The 21,391-nt window shown below is 32.2% G+C and overlaps 2 protein-coding genes across 2 annotated transcripts; both read left to right on the forward strand.

Moving 5' to 3' along the window:
• The first annotated feature begins 33 nt into the window (after nt 1-33).
• Nucleotides 34-1,154, forward strand: LOC128951719 (calcineurin B homologous protein 1-like). Its single transcript, XM_054296979.1, has 2 exons — nt 34-330; nt 419-1,154. The coding sequence occupies exons 1-2, from the start codon at nt 264-266 to the stop codon at nt 925-927; spliced, it is 576 nt and encodes a 191-aa protein (XP_054152954.1). The 5' UTR covers nt 34-263; the 3' UTR covers nt 928-1,154.
• Nucleotides 1,155-3,375: 2,221 nt separating this feature from the next.
• Nucleotides 3,376-21,382, forward strand: LOC128952592 (spectrin beta chain, non-erythrocytic 1-like). Its single transcript, XM_054298009.1, is given in 7 exon segments — nt 3,376-3,825; nt 7,739-7,900; nt 8,197-8,364; nt 8,429-9,770; nt 9,773-20,359; nt 20,433-20,672; nt 21,078-21,382. Coding segments are annotated over 6 exon segments (12,717 nt in total). The 5' UTR covers nt 3,376-3,825; nt 7,739-7,756; the 3' UTR covers nt 21,314-21,382.
• Nucleotides 21,383-21,391: the final 9 nt, after the last annotated feature.

Here is a 21,391-nt window from a genome sequence, read left to right on the forward strand (position 1 = left end):
TATAAAAACAAGTAATCAATCGAAACACTGATTGACTTTAAGTACAAAATATAATAATAATTGAATCGATTGTATGATTGTTTGCCTTCAAAAAGTACTGCACTTTTGAGTACTTAATCGATGCGTACTTTCATTGAATTAATTGACAATCAATTGATTATTGGTTTGATTTGTTTGATTGATTTGTGTCGACAATCACGACATCACAACTGATTTCTTATTGAATCTCATTTGTCATCTCATCCGACCATCGATTGATAATAATGGGTAATAAGTCATCGTTGATGCTTCAAAGCGAAGAGATTCTGGCCATTCAAGCGGAGACCGGATGTAAGTTATTATTAAAGGATGTGTTGTCTTAAGTAATGGTTATTATCACTAATGAAATGTCTTTATTTGTTTTTGTGGTGATCACCAGTCAGTCCATCGCAGATCGAAAGACTATACAGTCGTTTCACTAGTTTAGACAAAGGAGACAACGGGACGCTATCGCGTGAGGACTTCCTGCGCATACCAGAGCTGGCCATCAATCCGTTGGGCGACCGTATTGTTCAGGCCTTCTTTGCCCACAACGATGGCTACGAAGAGAGAATCAATTTTAGACAATTTATGAGAGTTTTGTCTCGTTTTAGACCAATTAAGAAGAATCGCGAAAACAAATTGAATTCAAGAGAAGAGAAGCTGAGGTTTGCATTCAAAATGTATGACTTAGACGACGACCAGAAGATATCGCGCGAAGAACTATTAGCTGTTCTACATATGATGGTTGGCTCTAACATATCAACAGAACAGTTGTCTAATATCGCCGACCGGACTATAATGGAGGCCGACAAAGACGGCGACCAATGCATCACTTTTGAGGAGTTCTGTACTACTTTGGAGCGAACAGATGTCGAGGAAAAGATGTCCATTAGGTTTCTTCATTAATTTTGCCACTGTTTTGTTTGTCCAATAATTTGGCCATAAAGTTGATGACCAATGAACTCAATTACAATTTTTTAGCTTAATTTTTAGACATAATTCTCAAACTATTTGTTAAAATTTTTAAATTTTACTCTAAATTAATATAATAGTTACCAATATTTTAGATTTTATGTTATAGTTTTGGTTTATTTGCATTTGTAATTCAAAACTATCATATATATACACATATATATATAATATTTATTTTATATACCGGTATATATTGAACCAAATGTTTTATTGTTATTTAAATATTATAAATATATTTGATATGTTAAATACTGTATAAATTATCAAATGATAGCATTATTTACAATTAATTATGATTTTAGTAATTATAATATAATATAAAAGTACTTTTATTATTATGTAAAACAAATATTTTTATTTTTGTTGTTGATATGAAATTATCTACAAAAAAATGTGAGGTAATTGAGATATTTTAATGAATCATTTTGGCGTTTATGTGACTATACATAAATGTAATTTATAACAATAGATTGGTTTGCTATACGCGGCCTGACTATTGAATACAACTATTTTTGTTAAAATTTATTATATTTTGTTAATAAATTGTTAAAATATGTTGTGACAAATAAAGTGTTTATTTTAATTTAATCGCATAATTGCATTAAATTATTTTTTGTTGATAAACTATTTAATAACGATAAAACAGTCTAAAGATATATATATATATATATATACTGTATTTAATAAACTGTTGATTAATGTAATAAATGTCAACTTAAATGAATTATTGCCATTAATACTGAGGTAACTAACGAACGGCACATTTATTTTTAAATAAAAAACACTGGAAATCATAATCTTATTTAATGAGATATTGTTATTATAAAAACGTTGAATTTTAAATACATTAACACAAATGATTGATAGGAAATATAGTTTTTTTATTATTTGTTTTTTCTGATTGTTTTTGCACAAAAACAACAATTGATTCAAATATGATTTCAAATAATATAAATTCATAGATTTGTCAAATTTTCTCCTCAATGCATATATTTAGCACAAAAATTGTTTGACATTTACACGTTATAAATTAAAAACTAAATAAATTTTTAAATCAATGTTTGTATGAAATCTCACAAAAAAAGAGGTTACCATTAATTTAAACTCATATCAAACTTGAATACCGGTGTTTACAATATATATATATATATATTAAAATAGTATAAATATAGTATATATAGTATATATAAAGTTTTTTAAAGTTTATATGATTTTTAAAATTCCGGTTGAAGTTTAACGGCTCGACAGCACTTTATTTTATGTGTGTTGTGTGAAAATATTATAATCAATTTTATTTTATTTGAGCAAAAAAGCAATATAAATTAAATTACTTGATTACAAATATAATTATTACTGTATATATTATGATATATTTTTATAACATAACGGTGTCTACATTTTTGTACTGACAAACGAGATAATTTTTGTGTAGTTATATAACAACGTAAAAATAAACTTTATATTTTTTAATCAAACATAAAGTAATTTTTATTTATTTAAATATAATATATTTATTATAATAAAACCGTTAATTTGCAAATTGAGTTCAGTAACTAACTATACACTGTATAGTACTTTATATAGTAATAATCAATTTAAAATTAAAAAAAAGTTTTTTTAATACATTAAATACAGTATTGAAAAACTATTCTCTATTCTAAAGAATATGATAATATAATTGTTATCAAATTATGATTATATATTATATATATACTAAAATAATAAAATTCAATAAATAAATTTGAGTAATCAGATTGAATAATAAAAATAATAATAAGTTATAATTATTATATAATAATTGGAGCACATGTTTGTGAATTTATTAACATAGAAAACAATTTCAAATTAATTGTTTTCCATTATATTCCTAATTGACATTAATTCAAAATATACTCCAACAACAAAAAGCCTATAATATTAAATATAGTAATTATAAATTGATTTACTGTACTATTAAATGTTAATATAAAATATAATTTTGTCTAATGTCTAATACTATTAGTAAATAAAACAATGTTTTGGTTAAATAAATGGATTGTTTGTGCGGACAATACTAACACACGGCAAGAGAGTGTGTTTGTGTTTGTTATTTATAGCAAGTGTTGATGTAAAGAGCCTATAGAAAGAGGAGCACAGGTTTGGCAATAGTAAGCACAGGTTTGGCAATAGTAAGCACAGGTATGGCAATAGTGAGCACAGGTATGTTTATTCGTTCATTCTTAGCATATCTGAATCGCTGGTCGGACGGGATTCCTGAGAGCGCCAAGTCTTGACTCAATGGTTGCCTGGAGGCAGTCAGGCATCAAACTTGTGGTCGATTGGCTCTTCAAGTCATACCAGTGACGTGTGAGTGTGTGTGTGTGTGTGTGTGTGTGTGTTGTATGTTAAAAATTTTTATAAGGGAATCAAATGGTAGTATGGAAGGCATCGTTGATAAGTTGAGTACCGGCCATACATACATACATACCCAACCCCAGTGCTAAAGTGGTTGTGATAGCACTGGTAAGGCTGAGCCCCCCTTTAGAGCTGATGCGAGGCTGAGCTTAGAGAGACTCTATGTATGTGTTTGTGTTGAGTCAATAGTCACTCCAATTGCTTTTCATGTAATCATATAATGAAGTGAATAGTCGAGAGAGAGAAGTGTTGGTTATATTTTGTTATTTCAAACTTTTATAATTCAAAGCAATGACAACACATTTTGTGCTAATATTTYACCCAATATTTCATTATTTTAATGCACGCCTAATGTGATAAATCCGGCGAAAAATTGCTCAACAAATGTCATTTAAATTTGTTTAACAACTTTTTTATATTGATTACCAATAATAATATGTAAGTTATTTTTTTGTGACTAATTTTATTGCTAATGTTTTTGCCTCCCTTTTTGCTCATTTAACTAATTTATTAAACATTTATCAATATATATACACTGTATCTATATATACATTACCTTATATAACTTATATATGCAAATATACCGTATATACACATTATGTTAAATATTAAAAAGTCCCGATCTCAGTGTGCATCAAATTTAGTGGTTATTTAATACTATTGTGCCAATTATTATTGAGCACTTATATGGACTATTATTATTATTATTATTTAATATATAAATATTTTTAATACAAATATTTTTGTAATCGTATGTTTTTAATCCATTTAATATTTTTTGATAAAATAAAACAAGTATTAAGTGACTACGTTTAGCAAACTATATAACAAACAAACAAAAAAGTATCATCTATTTGCTAATTATCGAGTGTATCGGTTGACATAACAGGTACCCGACGGGCACTAGTAGTTTAAATTTAGTTTATATATATATATATATCATACAGACTCTCATACAAATGGGTGCCATATATTATTTTTGTTTTTAATTTAAACTAGGATACTATCTATTACTACTAATAATAATAATGTTTGCTTGATGTAGCATGTAATAACAATCAACAAGTTATACAGCATAATGTAAAGCAGCAATTTTGAAAACATTTTCAAAATGTTTATTGTAAACAATTAATACATTATTATAATACATAAAAAAGTAAATGTTTGTTTTATTTAAGTCGTTATGAAATAATCAACAATAAAAAAGTTTTATTCTAGCAATGTCATTTGTCATTTGTCATTTATCATTTGACATTTTTACTTAGATTAGTAATTGAAAAATGTTTTAACTTATTAGATAAATAATATACTATATATATATAAATACCAGTATATATGTCGCCGATATTGTCGATACATTTCTGTTAGTTATTATAAAAAAATCTTATATACTTATTGAGAAAAATAAATTATTGATAACATATAGTGTATACAATATTAGAGATATGATAGAGTTTACACTTGAATTGAAAACAATTTGAGCTATGTCAATTTTTCTTGCATTATATGCAACTTTTTTTATGCAAGTAATTATGTTTCTGATTATTATTTAGTTATTTTCTTATTATTGTTGTTTGTATTATTTTTTACCGTATTATTATTTTTCATTATTTTAGTTATTACTTGAGATTTATAACAATGATTTTTGAGTGTGTCATCAACGAGGAAGTCAACCATAATAGGCGTCGATAATATTATTTTATAGTTTTTTTTAATCATAAATTCAATATTTGATTTATAACAAAGTTGTGTCAAAAGTTAGTAATATTTTTTTTAAAATTATTTAATAAGTAATTATAAACTCATTTTTCTGTGTTAATATGATGACAATTATTATTAATATTTTTCTCTCTAATCATAAAATATTAATCTTTTATTACTATTATATATATATATTAATATTTAGTAATTAATTAGTAACTATTTTTATTTAATATTAAAAAAGACATTCATCTCTATAAATAATTTGTAAAAATATAATAATATTTATGACTGACCTATAGCTTAGATAAGAATTTTTGTGTTAACTTAACATAACATGACATAAATCAGTGTAAAACTTGATATTTTTTGCGGAAAATTCTTAATTCATAAATTTTATGAATTATATTCTCTGTTGTATATTATTAATAATAATATTTTATAGTAAATAATATGCAAATTATTTTACTTTTTTATTATTTAATTGACATATCTTCCGATTTTTTCCTATTTTGAAACATTATAATACAATAGATAACTTGAAAATGAGAAATTTGCAGAGTTTTCCCCAAAATTTTGAAATAAATTGAATTGAATTAAATGGTATTATTATATAATTTGAAATACTTGCAAATAAAATTCTTGGTAAAATATTTTATGTAAATAAAATAATTATTTATTTTAAATTAGTTTTATATTAGTCTTTATATTAGTCGTAACAATATATTATACTTTTATTATTCAGCTAATTGTCATCTGATATGTTTATTAAGTTATTTTTTAAATTTAGTAATAAATTATATTAATTTCATCAAATATTTCTCAACTCTGGTAACAATGCATAAAGAATTTGTTTTAAAGTATAGGTAAATTAAGTATTTGTAATTTAATACATATTCATAAATGGAAATTTCAATCACGATTTAATTTCCCGGTTTGTGTAACATTTTTATTTATTTATTTGAAAATGCCGATTTTAATCAAATTAATTGACATTAATCTTATTTCAAGTTTAGTAACGTATTAGATAGATAATATTATTAATATTATGTCAATTGAAATAATTTTTAATACAATTATTGTCTATAAACGTGAATACTTGGTATGTTATCATTAAATACAGTACTGTATATCATATAATGTACCCATTGCTACCAATTTAGCCCAGTTATCACATAAGCAATTCATAGTCATAACATTTACAGTAGATAGTCTTTTGCAACATTTTTTTATTATTATACAGTCCTGTTGTTGAATAACGACTCTCGATTATTACGTCATGTAATCATGTTATGTATCGTACATTCATATATATCGAGATATAAATATATAGATATAAAATTGTATTACATGTTGTCATTTATTGTACTAATAGTATGACAATCATCTGATTCATTATATAAGTGTGTCATAGCATTAATAGTGTATTTTTATTAGGTCACTCTTAGACAACGTTATCATATTTATTTCTATTTAACAATAAATATGATAACGTTGTCTAAGAATGACCTAATAAGAATACACTATTAATGCTATGCACACACTTAACCCGTAAAGACCTATAATGAATCAGATGATTGTCATACTATTAATACAATAAATGACAACATGTAATACAATTTTATATCTATACTATGAGGACTACAATTATTATAAATATATGTAATGTTGTATTTGTATGAATTTTTTACTAGTAATTACTTTTTATTACGTCAGAGAGTCTTATTTGAAAATCTTTACTGTACTATAATTTACTATTTTTTAATATTATTATCATCTTATGAATCCTTAATATATATATATATAAAAATTTAGTTAAAGTTTTACAACGCCTCTCAGTTTTTTTCTGTATGCATATTAAACGCTTCATTAATTGATAATAAAGTTTCGCTTAATTTATATTTTCGGTTCACTTTTTTTGGGTAAATAATCCGGTTCTTGTATATGTTATAATTTTATGGCAATCATATGACTGTCAAAATTGTTGATAATATTATATATATGTATAAATTTTTACTGGTATAGCAAACCAAATGCAATAATATTCACTGCATGATTAACCAATTATTTTTAAAAATTTTAATTAGTAAATATACCAATTGACCATCACCAATTTTTTTAATCTAAAGAATTTTATTATATTTATTATTATCAAATTGATTATTAGCTAAAAGATATGCTATTTTATTAATAATAATCAAAAAATAATATAGACCTTGACACTAATGAACGTGAATTGCTGTACAATATTAGCTGTACTGTACTTTTGGCACTAAAAATGATATCATTTTTGATAATTACCATTACTTTGCATGACTTTTCATTAAATATATAAGTTTTATTTTGTTGTTTTATCGCAATTGAATTTGTTTTTATAACAATCACACTAATAAAAAATATACAATACTGCCATTTAATATTTATGAGTTTATGTTAAAAAATAATTTTTTTTATTAATAGTATTACTTAGAAAACAAAAAAACTCTATTAGAGAAATGACAAACTATACGAAACTGACAATTTCATTGTATAACAGTATATGAATATTCTCTTTAAAAAATCGATAAAATTTTAATAATTGATATTTTATTTATAATTTACACCAACAATAAAAACAATAAACTAAACGGAATTTTATCAATGAATTTAGCGCTTAAATGATTAAATCATGGATTACGATAAAGAAGATCTAAAAACTTACAGATATGACAGCGATAAGTACGAGAAGAAGAGGATTAAAGTGCTTCAGAAGGAACGGGAATACATACAGACAAAGACATTCACAAAATGGATTAATTCAATACTTAATAAAGTAATTAAACAATTAATTATTTTTTATTTAATTCAATTGTTATTAAATATATATAAAATTTATTATTTTTAAAATTTACTGAATATTTAAAATTTACTGAATATTTAAAATTTACTGAATATTTAAAATTTACATTGAATTATAAATAATTGAATTAATTAATTAGTGAACAAATTTATAAAAAAACTGAAAATTAAGCATGCTAAAATTTAAATTTAAAAACAAATTGTATTTACATATTAATTACTTTATTTATAATTACTAATTAAGTTTAAAATATTATTTTCAAATTGAAGGCCCATTTGGAAGTTAATGACATCTTTGTCGACCTAACGGAAGGAATATTACTATTGAAACTCTTGGAAATGATTAGCGGAGAAAAGTTAGGAAAACCAAATAATGGCAAAATGAGAGTCCATAAGATTGAAAATGTCAACAAAAGTCTTGCTTTTCTTCATACAAAGGTTTTTATATACCATTGATTTTATTAGTAAAATATTAATAATAATATTTATTTTTAAAAATTAGGTTCGACTCGAAAGTATCGGTGCCGAAGATATAGTCGACGGAAACAAACGATTAATTTTAGGTCTTCTCTGGACTATTATTCTAAGATTTCAAATACAAGATATTGAAATACAAGTGGACGAAGAAAGCTCTGAGAAAAAGCACGCAAAAGAAGCGCTGCTGTTGTGGTGTCAAAGAAAAACCTCTGGTTATCCATATGTAGAGGTAAGAGATTTTACACAAAGTTGGAGATCAGGGATGGCATTCAATGCCCTGATTCACGCGCACCGACCAGATATTATCAATTACAAGTCCTTAAACCCACACAATCCCATCGAAACACTAAACAATGCCTTCGATGTCGCCGACAAAGAATTAGGAGTTTCAAAACTTCTTGACGCCGAAGACGTAGACACTGCAAAACCCGACGAGAAGTCTATCTTGACATATGTCTCGTCATATTATCATACATTTGCCAAAATGAATAGTGAGATGAAAGGCGGCCGAAGGATCGCCAACATTGTTCAACAACTGATTGATATCGATCGCCAACAGCTTAACTATGAAATGATGACAACAGATCTTATTAATTGGATTAAAATGAAGATTATGGAACTCGAAGACAGATCTGTGTCCAATAGTGTCGAAGGGATTCAAAAAGAGTTTCTTAAATTCAAAGAATACAGAACTGTAGAAAAACCGCCAAAATATAAGGACAGATCTGAGATTGAAGTACTTCTGTTCAACATTCAGACCAAAATGAAATCATTGGGTCAGCCATTATATATACCGCCAGAAGGAAAGTTAGTTCAAGATATCGAAAAAGAGTGGACAGCACTTGAAAAGGCTGAGTATCAGAGAGAGATGTTCTTAAGGGAAGAGATGTCACGTTTAGAAAAACTAGAAAACCTTGCCTTCAGTTTTGAAAGGAAAAGTCTTTTACGGGAGGGTTATCTCAAAGAAATGATTCAAGTGTTGAGTGATCCCCGATATGGCAGTAACTTAACTCAAGTTGAGGCGACTGTCAAGAAGCACGAAGCCATCAGTGCTGATATATTGGCACGAAGTGAACGTTTCAAAGCATTGACAGTTATGGCACAGGAGTTGATAGATGGTCACTACCATAACAGTGATGCCATCAAACAACGCGAACAACACATCGCCCATCAATGGGAACATCTTTTAAGTCTTCTTGAAGGACACAAAAACAATTTGAATACTGCATCGAGTTTTATGTCATCTCTTAGAGAAGTGGAAACAATTAAAAACGAAATCAAAGAGATTGAGAAAAGTTTGACATCCGATGCAAATGTTGTCGTAAATCATCTTTTGGCTGTTGAAGATCTTCTTCAAAGGCATACTCTCTGGAGGCACAGGTGTCCTCACAGGGAGAGACTATACGAAAGCTAAATAATATATCAAAAAATTTGATGAAAAACGACAAACAACAGAGTTCTTACACCAATGAACTGATTGGCAAAGAAGCGCCATTTCTTGTCGAAGAATTGGAGACATTAAATAACGAATACTCGAAATTACAAGACCTACTAAAACTTAAACGATTGAAATTAGAAGAACTTCGAGCTTATTATCAGTTCGTTCAGGACGTGGAGGAAGAGGAGGCAACTCTTAGCGAACGACAACGCATTTGTCAGGCAATCCTTCCTTCGAAAGATCTTTTGGCAGTTATTTCATTGCAACAAAAACATAGTGTTTTAGAAACAGAAATCAAAGCTCATAAAAATCGGCTGAAAAAAGTCAGCGATAGTGGAGAACAACTAATCGCTGCCAAACATCCAGAATCGGCTGATATTAAAACAAGAATCGATAGTCTGACCACAAAATATGATCGTTTGCATGAATTGGCCGATCAAAAGACCAAACAATTAACTGACGCTATGGAAGCTTTTCAATACCATACCGATGCCAATGAAGCCGAGTCTTGGATGAAGGAAAAGATGCAATTAGTCACATCCGAAGACTATGGCAAAGACGAACCGAGCGCTTTGGCGCTTCTTCAGAGACATTCCCGACTCGAGAGTGAGATCCAGGCGTATGAAAATGATATCAAACGTCTGAATACACAATCCGACAAAATGATCAAATCGGGAATTGCTTCTCTATTTATGATATGCGGTGACGCTTTTTCTGCGGCAACAGCTGCAGGTTCTGGAGATTTAGACGAATTGATTACTCAAGAGGAATGGGTCGACGAGTTGGTCGAAAAAGAGGTTATCCAAGATGTCATCGAAGAGATTCGAATTCCATATGTGATGGCATTATATCCGTTCTCAGGACAGGACAAGTTCAGTGTTGCTAAAGGAGAACATCTAATACTTTTACAGAAGACCAACAATGACTGGTGGAATGTCCGAAAAGAAAGGGAAAGAAATGATGGCTTCGTTCCCGCAAATTATGTGCGAGAAATTGAGCCAAAAATTGCCCAAAAAGTGGTCAAAAAGCCAATAAAGGTTTGGGAAAAACAAAAAGTGAAGAAAATAGTTAATCGAAAGCCAAAGAAACAAAACAAACGAAATAGTAAACGAAGACTTAGTATAATATGTGACGCGGAAAGTGTTGAACAAAGAAAGAAAAATATTAATACTTCGTTTGAGGAATTGGTTGAGTCGTGTAAAATAAGACGACAATACTTGGAGGATGCCATCCAACTGTTCCGATTCAATCGGGAATGCGATGGATTTGAGTCGTGGATAGTAGACACAGAAAAGGCAATAATGGACACGACTTGTATTTATCAGCAACAAAAAGGCCAACACCAGGGATCTGATTTGTTGACGGATCCAATCGAAAAGTTGAGGAAAAAATTCGAAAATTTCATTACCGAAATGTCGGCCAATAGGTCACGACTTGACGAAATCGATAGATTGGCCGATGAGTTCACTTCTGGTAAAGTTCAACACTATTCGTCTAATATAAAACAAAGACAAATACAAATCCACAAAAAATGGGATAAATTGAATCGTTTGATGACTGAGTTGGGAAAAAATGTCGAGGGATTGACAACTGTCGAGATGTTCAACAATACATGCGATGAAACTGCCGAATGGATGCTCGAAAAGTTGGATAAAATCGATGTCAGCGGAGACTTTGGCAAAGATCTTAAGACTGTTCAAGCACTACATCGACGACACGATAATATTGAACGAGAATTGGCCGCAATTGAAGAAAAACTTAATAAAGTGAATATATTGGCCGAATCGGTCAAAAACTCGTATCCGACCGAAAGAAATACTGTAACAATGAGACAGAAAGAGTTGGCGGACATCTGGGAAAAGGTTAAGGAAAAGGCAAATGAAAGGCGATCTAAGTTAGATGAATCACTCGGTCTTCAAGTTTTGAAAAACTCGGTCAAAGATCTATTAAATTGGATCAGACACGATGTCCAGCAAAAACTAAACAATGACGACATCAGTTTGGCTAAAGATGTTGCGACTGTCGAACAATTAATTGAATCCCACGAAGATTTGGGCAAAGAAATTGCCGCTCATAACGACGAGTTTAATGATCTGCGACTTTTGGGCAAACAGTTGATTAAACAAATGAAAAGTGAAGAAGTTTTAGCGATAGTCCAAGAGTTAGACTCAGAACAAGAAGGAATTCATAAGAGTTGGCAGAAAAAAAATAATTGGTTGCGACAGTGCAAAGACCTGATGATCTTCAACCAAGAGGCCGACCAATTGGACACATTGACGAACTCTCACTTGACTTTCTTAGAGTTTGACGATTTAGGCGAGACTTTGGATGCAGTTTTTACTCTTCAGAAGAGACACGAAAACTTTATCGCAACTCTTTTAGCACAAGACGAAAGACTTCATCTGTTCAATGATATGGCAAACAAATTAATTGATGCAAAACATTATGATTCGCCAAATATTGATATCAGACGAAAACAAGTCATCGATCGTAGAGTAGGTGTCAAAGAAAAAGCGCTTCAAAGGACACAATTGTTGAACGACGCTCTCAACTATCAAGAATTGAAAGCAGACGCTGAAGACTTTCAGAGTTGGTGTTTGGATAAGAAAAAGGTTGCAAACGATGACTCGTATAAAGAACTCCAGAATATGGAGAAAAAAGTTCAAAAACATGAAGCCTTTGAGGCAGAAGTGGCCGCAAATCAGAGCCGATTGACAATAATTGAACGAAGAGGACATGAGTTAATCTCATTGTCACACTTTGCTAGCGATGATATCACAACTATTATCAAATTATGTCAACAGCATTGGCTTGAGTTGTGTTCACTAACCGAAAGTCGTGGCCAGAGATTACATCAGGCGTCGGGACAGTTGGAGTACAATAAGGGTATCGAAAGAACTAAAGAGAGATTACAAGAGCTCGAAAAATATATCTATTCGGAAGAAACGGGAACTGATTTAAGAAGTTGTAAAGAATTACTTCAAAAACACAATGCAGTCGAAGTTGAGATAACTGTCATTGAAAAGAGAATCCAAGAACTGACCGAAATGGGAGAAGAAATGGCAGAAACACATTTTGACGGCAAAAATATACTGAATTCATGTAATACTGTGTCTAATAGTTTGGCTAAAATGAAACCAAAATTAGAAGAAAGAAAAGCAAAACTTCTCGAATCGTTTAAGTTCTTTGAATTCGAGTTTGAGATCAATGCAGAACTTCAATGGATTAGAGAACACAATCCATCGGCCAAATCAAGAACCGTTGGACACAATCTGACAGATGCACAGAATATGATTAAGAAATACAAACAAAATCTCGAACGAGAAGTTGATGGACACGAAAAACAAATACAAAAAACATTGACAAAAGGCGAACAATTAGTCAGTGATAAACATTTTAAACACCAATTAATTGATGAGAAATGTCAAGAATTGGCACAGAAATGGCAGCGACTGAAGCAATTAGTTGTCGAACGAAAGAAATTATTGGAAATATCGCTTACAATACAACAACTATTATCTGAGACCAATGAAGTCGAGTCGTGGATCAATGAAAAGTTCAATATTCTTAATAGTAATGATTACGGAAAAGATGAGGACACGGCTATCAAATTGTTGACCAAACAAAAGGGTATTGAACTCGAAGTTGACACCTATTCGACAATAATTGTTGAAATGAGTCGACAGGCAAAACATATTGTCGATCAACTGAAGACAACTACTTTTTCTGATTCATTCAGCGATGAGGAGTCATCTGAAGCACAACAAAAACAACGACTTCCACAACCAAAACAAAGAGTTAACAAACAAGAGAATACTCTTAAGGATTCCGAGAAAATCATTGAAAATCGTATGCAAGACATCGATCAACAGATTAAGAGTTTGCAACGAGTGGCCAATCAAAAGCGTCTCCGACTGATTCAATCAAAACATTTTCACGAATTCATGAGAGAATCCGATCATTTCTTGTCGTGGATTTCCGAACAAATGGTTAACGCCATTAGCGAAGATTTTGGCAAAGATTTCGAACACTTACTGGTTCTTCAGTCAAAGTTCTTTGATTTTAAACGCAAAATATTAGCAAACGATGAAAGATATAAGTCTTTGTTAGAGTCGGGACAAAAGCTAATCAAAACAGAACCAAACGATATAATTGAAAGAAGAATTGAAAAAATACAAGAGTTTTGGAATCAATTATTGGAGAACATTGAGGCCAGAGAACAGAAGTTGTCGGCCGCACAACAAATACATCGATTCAATAGAGATGTTGCGGAAGCGCTCTCAAGAATTCAGAAAAAGTTTTCAATAATCAATTCGAGTGATTTGGGAAAAGACTTGCATTCAGTCGAAAGTCTTATTCGTAAACACGAAGTCTTTGAAAACGATTTGGTGGCACTCGAGGCACAGCTTCAAGTGCTTATCGATGACTCCGTACGTCTTCAGGGACTATATCCCGGCGGTAATGCTGAACACATTTGTGAACAGCAAAACATCGTTGTCGAGCACTGGACAGCACTTCAACAGAAGGTGATCATCAGGAAGAGACAATTACAACAGTCGTATCAGTTACAGGCAATGATGGCTTCTGTACGTGATTTAGAGCAGTGGGCGCTCGGGTTAGACAAACAAATGGAAACAATTGATAGAGTGAGAGACGCTCAGAGCGCACAACTCATCCGAGTTGACCACCAGAGTCTCAAACTGGAAATCGAGGCCAGAGAAGAGGTCTTCCAAAGAGTACTCGAAACGGGTCATCTCATTGTTCAACAATCTCAAGAACAAGATTCCAATCACTACGCCATCAATGAAATTCAACAAATGATGGCACGAGTTATTGAACTGAGAGAAAGTCTTCACAAGAAATGGCATCTCAATAAAATACATTTGGATCAACTAATTGATGTACACTTTTTTATGCGTGATTACAAACAATTGGATCAATTGAGTCAACAACAGGAACAGCGTCTGCAAAATGATGATTTAGGTCTTACAGTTGAAGAAGTTGAACAAAACATTAAAAAACACGAGGCCTTCGAAAAAGTGGTTCAAAGTCACGACGAAAAACTTCTTTCACTACAAGAATCAGGTCTTAAGTTAATCAAACAAAAGCATTTTCAAAGTGATCTAATAAAACAAAAATTAGAAGAAATAAGTGGTAAACGAGTAAATGTTAAAGAAATATGTTTTCAACGAAGACAACGCTTAAATGATGCACTAATTTTGACTCAATTCAGAAGAGATGCCATCGAAGCAGATAATTGGGTGGAAAGCAAACAAAAACAATTACAGCAACAGGTTGTCAATGTTAACACCACTTCATTAGAAGATAAAGTCAAAGAACTACAAAAACATCAGTCCTTTCAATTGGAACTTCAGGCGCACGGCGTTAACATCAAGAGTATTAAGCAAAAAGCCGATCATCTAATCGCTAAATCACATGAAAAAGCACTTGAAATTCGTTCCCAATTAGAACAATTGATCCATAAATGGAATCAATTGCTGGAAGCATCAGAAATAAGAGGCCGTGGTCTGGAAGAAGCACAAGATATTCTTGAATTTAATCAAAACTGCGAATACGTCGAGTCGTGGATCAGAGATAAAGAGTTAATGGTTGGTCACAGTGACACCGGTGAAGATTATGAACACTGTTTGGCACTCCAGAGAAAACTCGATGACGTCGATAGCGATATGCGAGTCGACGACAAGAGACTCAAACACATCAATGTATTGGCCGACAAACTAGTCCGTCAACAGACATTATATTCAGCGCCACAATCACCGCAATCGCAACAGTTTTCGCATATCGATCGACGCAGAAATCTCTTGAATGAAAAATGGAGAGATCTTCAGATATTAATAGACTCGTATCGGACAAAACTTATCAATGCTGCAGAAGTACATCGTTTTAATAGAGATTTATGCGATTTAGACGAACGCATTCAAGAAAAGTGTCTTATACTCGACAAAGAAGAAGATTATAAAAATCTAGAATCAGTTGAAGCACTTCAACGAAAACAAGAAGCCATTGAAAGAGAGGTTAATGCCATTGAGACACGTCTTAAAGATTTTATTGAAAATGAAGGCCGAAAATTAATTAACAAATTTCCGGACATGACTGCCAATTGTCGGAACAAAATCAATGAAGTTCAGGATAATTGGCGACACTTAAGCAAATTATGTCACTCTAAGAGAAGTCGATTGTCAGTGGCTTATACTTTGCATAAATTTCTTGAAGAAGTCAAGGAAACTGACATTTGGGCCAATAATCTCATTAATCATAGAATGAAAGCAACACTTAATAACTCAAATACAATAACTGATGTCAGAAATGATTTACAACTTCACGACGACATTAAAACTGAAATAATGGCCCGAAAAGACACTTTTCTGTCTCTTAAAGAATTTGGACACAAACTTCTTCAACAATTCAATACTAGTGATGAACAAAATCAAAACCCAAATAAAGATTTAGTTGAAAATGGTTTGAAAAAATTAGAAGACTTGCGACGATCTCTGGATCAGGTGTGGGAAGAAAAAAAACACTACTTAACACAATCACTTCAATTGCAGTTATTTAATGAGCTTTTGAAACAATCAGATGATTGGCTTTCAACTAAAGAAGCATTTCTTAATAACGAAGATTTGGGCGAATCATTAGCCGGAGTCGAGTCATTGATAAGAAAACACGACAACTTTGAGAAGACATTGCAAACACAACAAAGAATTTCAGAATTGGGTAAATTTGCCAATGAATTGGTCCAAAACAATCACTTTGACTCAGAAAACATTTTGGCAAAGAGTCGGTCAGCCGTTTCACGAAAAGATCGTTTGTTGGAAGTATCAAAACAACGTCAAAATAAATTGAATGATTCAAAACTATTTCATCAATTCTTGCGAAATGTCAACGAAATCGTCGGATGGCTTAATGAGAAACTTAAGGTAGCGAGTGATGAGTCATATAGAGATTCAATCAATTTATTGTCTAAAATCCAAAAACACGCGGCTTTTGAGGCAGAATTAGCAGCTAATAAAGGAAGAGTTGATGGCATTCTCACTGAAGGCGAATCACTCATTGGTTCCGGACATTTCATGAGTGATGAAATTCAAAGTCATTTAACTCATATTGAAAAGTCGTGGCGTAATCTCTTGGATGAAATCACTCTCAAGAAAGAGCGACTACAAGACGCTTATCAGGCGCTTCAGTTTCACCGAATGCTCGATGATCTCGAATTTTGGATGACTGACATGGAATCAGTTTTAGCCGATGAAGATCACGGAAAAGATCTGATTAGTTCACAGAATATTATGAAAAAACATCAACTCATCGAAAATGATATTAAYAATCACAGCGAAAACATTGAACAAATCAAAGACCTGACCACAGCTTTCATACAAAACAATCATTTCATGAAAGACGAGATCGAAGAAAGAGCTCATAATGTGATCCAAAGATATCAAGCACTTCATGAACCGATGCAAATCAGACGCGAAAACCTTGAAGAAGCACTCCTTTTGTTTCAATTCAAACGAGATATTGACGACGAGTTCAATTGGACTGAAGAAAAACAAATGCAAGTAATGGCCACAGATTTAGGCAACAGTTTACTTGATGTCCAAAAACTCCGTAAAAAACATCAATCACTCGAAGCAGAGATTGCCGCTCGGGAACCACTGTTGACAACAATCATCAGTAAAGGACATTCATTGATTCGATCCCAACATTTTGCTGCCAACGAAATCGAGTCATTAATCAATGAGCTTCAGAACAAAATCCAGACCATYAAAGACGCCGCAGCTATTCGTCGACTGAGACTTTCAGATGCCATTGAATCGCAACAATTATATTCAGATGTATTGGACGCAGATAATTGGTGGTCAGAAAGGATGCCATTCCTCGAGAATGAAGACTATGGCAGAGATGAAGAGACTGTGATATCACTCATTAAAAAACTGGAACTAATAAAACGCGATTCCGAGCGTTATGTGTCTACAAATTTGTCAAAAATATTTCAATTGGGAAATAGTTTGATTGAAAGAAATCATTTCGATAACGAACTAATCAAAGAAAAGATCAGTGATGTCGACAACAAATTTAAACATTTGAATCATTTATGTGATAATAAATATTCAAAATTATTGACAAATAAAAAACACTTTTCATTCATAAGAGATGCCGACGAACTGCTTATTTGGATTAAAGAACAGATGGTTATCGCCTGTTCTGAAGACTACGGACAGGATGTGGAACACGTCGAGCTATTAATACAAAGATTTGATAATTTTATTATAACATTGAACTCAAATGAAGAGAGAATCGCTTCATTGCATTCTGCAGTCGGCGAAGGAATACCAGAAAATCAGGAAAAATTAAATCAAGTATTAATGGCTTGGAATGAATTGAAAGATATGGCTCAGTCACGACAGGACGCACTTCACGGCGCCAAACAGGTCCATACATTTGATAGAAGTGCTGATGAGACCATCGCTTGGATTCATGAAAAAGACTCGACTACAACATACACTTCAGACCACGACTTGCAATCAATTCAGGCAATGATTCGCTCTAACGAAGGATTTGAACGCGATTTGGCAGCTGTTCGGGAACAGGTCGAGGCATTACTTGAAGAAGCAAAACGATTGGCCGCTTTGTTTCCCGATGCCAGTGATCACATCTTTGCAAAGAACGATGAGGTGAGAGAAACGTGGAATGAATTACTTCAGAAGTCAGCCCAACGAAGACAACAATTGTTTGAAGCGGAAACTCTTCAGTCTTATTTTGATGAATATCGAGAACTAATGGCTTCTATTAATGAAATGATTGCATTGATTACTGCCGAAGACGAGCTGAGTCAAGATGTGATCAGTGCTGAGACACAACTTAACAGACATAAAGAATACAAAACCGAAATCGATGCCCGAAATGATTCATTTATTAAGTTTGTTAATGAAGGCGAAGTGATCATCAAATCCGGCCATTTTATGGCCAACGAAGTGCGAGAAAAAATCGACAAATTAAACGGCGCGCACAAGAATCTGATGGATATATGGAATAAACGAAGAATCATTTATGAACACAACTTAGACGCTCAACTGTTCAAACACGACGCCCAACAACTGGAACAATGGATCGCCTCCAGAGAGCCACTGATAATCGATCCAAATTTAGGCGATTCTATTGTAGAAGTTGAAGATTTGATCCGAAAACATGAAGATTTTGAGAAAGCAATTATTTCTCAAGAGGAAAAACTTAAGACAATTCAAAGATTGACACTAATTGAAGAAGATTTTTGTGAACAAAAGAAAGAAGAAGAACGCATGAAAAAGGATGCCATCGCCAGAAAAGAACACGAAAGAGTACAACAGATTAAACAAAGAGAACAAATGAGAATTCTAGACGAAAGAAGACATGAAGACAAAGAACTTTATGAAAACGGACGTAAATCTAGTCATGAAAACGACTCTAAAGGTTTGGTCAAGAAAATGGAAAACCTATTTATCCCTAAAGCTGTCAAAAGAGCCGAAAGCGTCAAATTTGCGTCACCGAAGAGGACACCTAGTTTTACAACCAGAAGACGGAGCTTTAGATCCACTAAAGTGGTGAACGTAGAGCCGGATCAGTTGCCACCTCTTGAATGTGAGGGTATGTTAGAGCGCAAACAGGAACTACAGGCCGGAGGAAAACGCGCGACTGTCCGCTCGTGGAAATCATTTTACACTGTTCTTTGCGGACAATTGTTGTGTTTCTTCAGGGATAAGGAGAGCTTCGTCGACAATCAGGCCTCTGCGCCACCATTTTCAGTGTTGGGCGCAAAGTGTTCGCGAGCTTCCGATTACACCAAACGAAAACATGTATTCAGATTACAGTTAAGTGATGGCTCAGAGTATCTGTTCACCACTAATGACGAACAACGGATGCAGGAATGGGTCAATAAAATTGCATTTCACGCATCACTTCCACCATCGATGCAATTACTTAGTTATGACGCCCATAAAGATGTCTCAATCTATGGATCAACTAATGCGCCAAAAAATAAAGTTGACTCGACTGGTGATCAGTCGCCACAAATCAATACGGTCTCCAAATATGAGACATCGAGTCAAAGCTCTTCATCACCAGAATTCAGCAGAAAGTCTTCCATTTCATCAAATCCTATGGGTTTACAACCCGTCTCATCAACTAATGTCCGATCGTTGACATCAATGCCTATATTAACAACCAATTATTCATCCGTTCAATCAAATGAATCACTTAACAAAAGAGGTGCACCACCTCCTCCACCGTTACCACCGATGCCATTGCCAACACAAAGTAGTTTCCCAGAAGAAACTGATTCGTTCACAAATTTAGAATCACTTCCAATGCGACCAACTAATGATTTAATATATGGAAATCAAATAGAAGAAGTAGATTATCAACGAAAAGGTAGTTTCAGACAAAGTTATCCGCAAACAGAAGTGACGAATACAAACGGCAACCACAACACCAACACCAACAACAACAACAACGTCAGCGATCAAAGTAAGTCTCAAATTTAATTTATATCTTAAATGTTTGTCAAACAACAAACCGATTGCATTTGTTTGCCATTTAGTGTTAAACCCATACAACCCATACTATATGTCCGATTCGGTACCAAACGCTTCGGCTGTCGCTTACAATAGATATAGCGCTCAAACAGCTTATAATACATACGCTTCACATCCATATCCTCCGAGTCCCGCAAACCTAAACACACATCCCTTGTATGGAATGACCAGCACTTCCAACACTTATGAAAACAATTCTGTAGCACAACAATGGCTTTTGCAGCAAAACTCAGACCTACGTATTGGTCCGTTTGTTAATTTCACAAAAATATTTGACTTATTCTTGACTATCACCTGCATTTGATCTATACTTTTATTAACAATTATTTAACACATACAGTACAGCATAATAAWCACTTTTAACACATTCATTAACAATGATTTGTCAAACTTTACGAAACTTTTATATTTATTTTACTTTTCTGACAATCATATTATCAATGATTTATTGCTTTATTTATTTTATTTGTTTCATTCACTTATTAAAAATATGATTCACTTGTTATTTGATATCCTAAATGATATGTTTGAATCATTTTATTGCATGTATTGTTTTCTCACACTTGAAATTATTTATTATTTAAAACTTTATAAAATGCCATTGTTTTCGATAAAAAAAACCTAATCTATTAATAAATGCTATTTTACAGCGCAAACCACATTCCAGTCCATTCCGACGGCCAGACATATGAGTCTACCGACAAACAGTCGACCACCGACTAGTGGTGGTAATACATTGGAGCCCATGTATGGCAACACTAAGAATTCATTGTCAAACATAACAAACATAACGACGTCGAGTGAAGAAGAGATCCAAAATCCTGGAAAGTCTTCAAACAAGAAGAGATCGTCGGGAATGATGGGCTTCTTTAAGAGAAAACAATGAAATGACTAATATTTATAATGATATAAAATCTATTTTTTGTTTATTCTATACAAATATATATATATTTATAAATATATT

Source organism: Oppia nitens, unplaced genomic scaffold, assembly GCF_028296485.1.
Source record: "Oppia nitens isolate AA-2021 unplaced genomic scaffold, nextdenovo-longstitch-racon4-pilon3 scaffold1_pilon_pilon_pilon, whole genome shotgun sequence".
Lineage (NCBI taxonomy): Eukaryota > Metazoa > Arthropoda > Arachnida > Sarcoptiformes > Oppiidae > Oppia > Oppia nitens.

Excerpts from the sequence above, each read along its gene's own strand:
- LOC128951719 (XM_054296979.1), top strand. The coding sequence starts at position 264 with ATGGGTAATAAGTCATCGTTGATGCTTCAAAGCGAAGAGATTCTGGCC. Across the intron at positions 331-418 it reads CATTCAAGCGGAGACCGGAT|TCAGTCCATCGCAGATCGAA; the intron begins GTAAGTTATTAT and ends GGTGATCACCAG.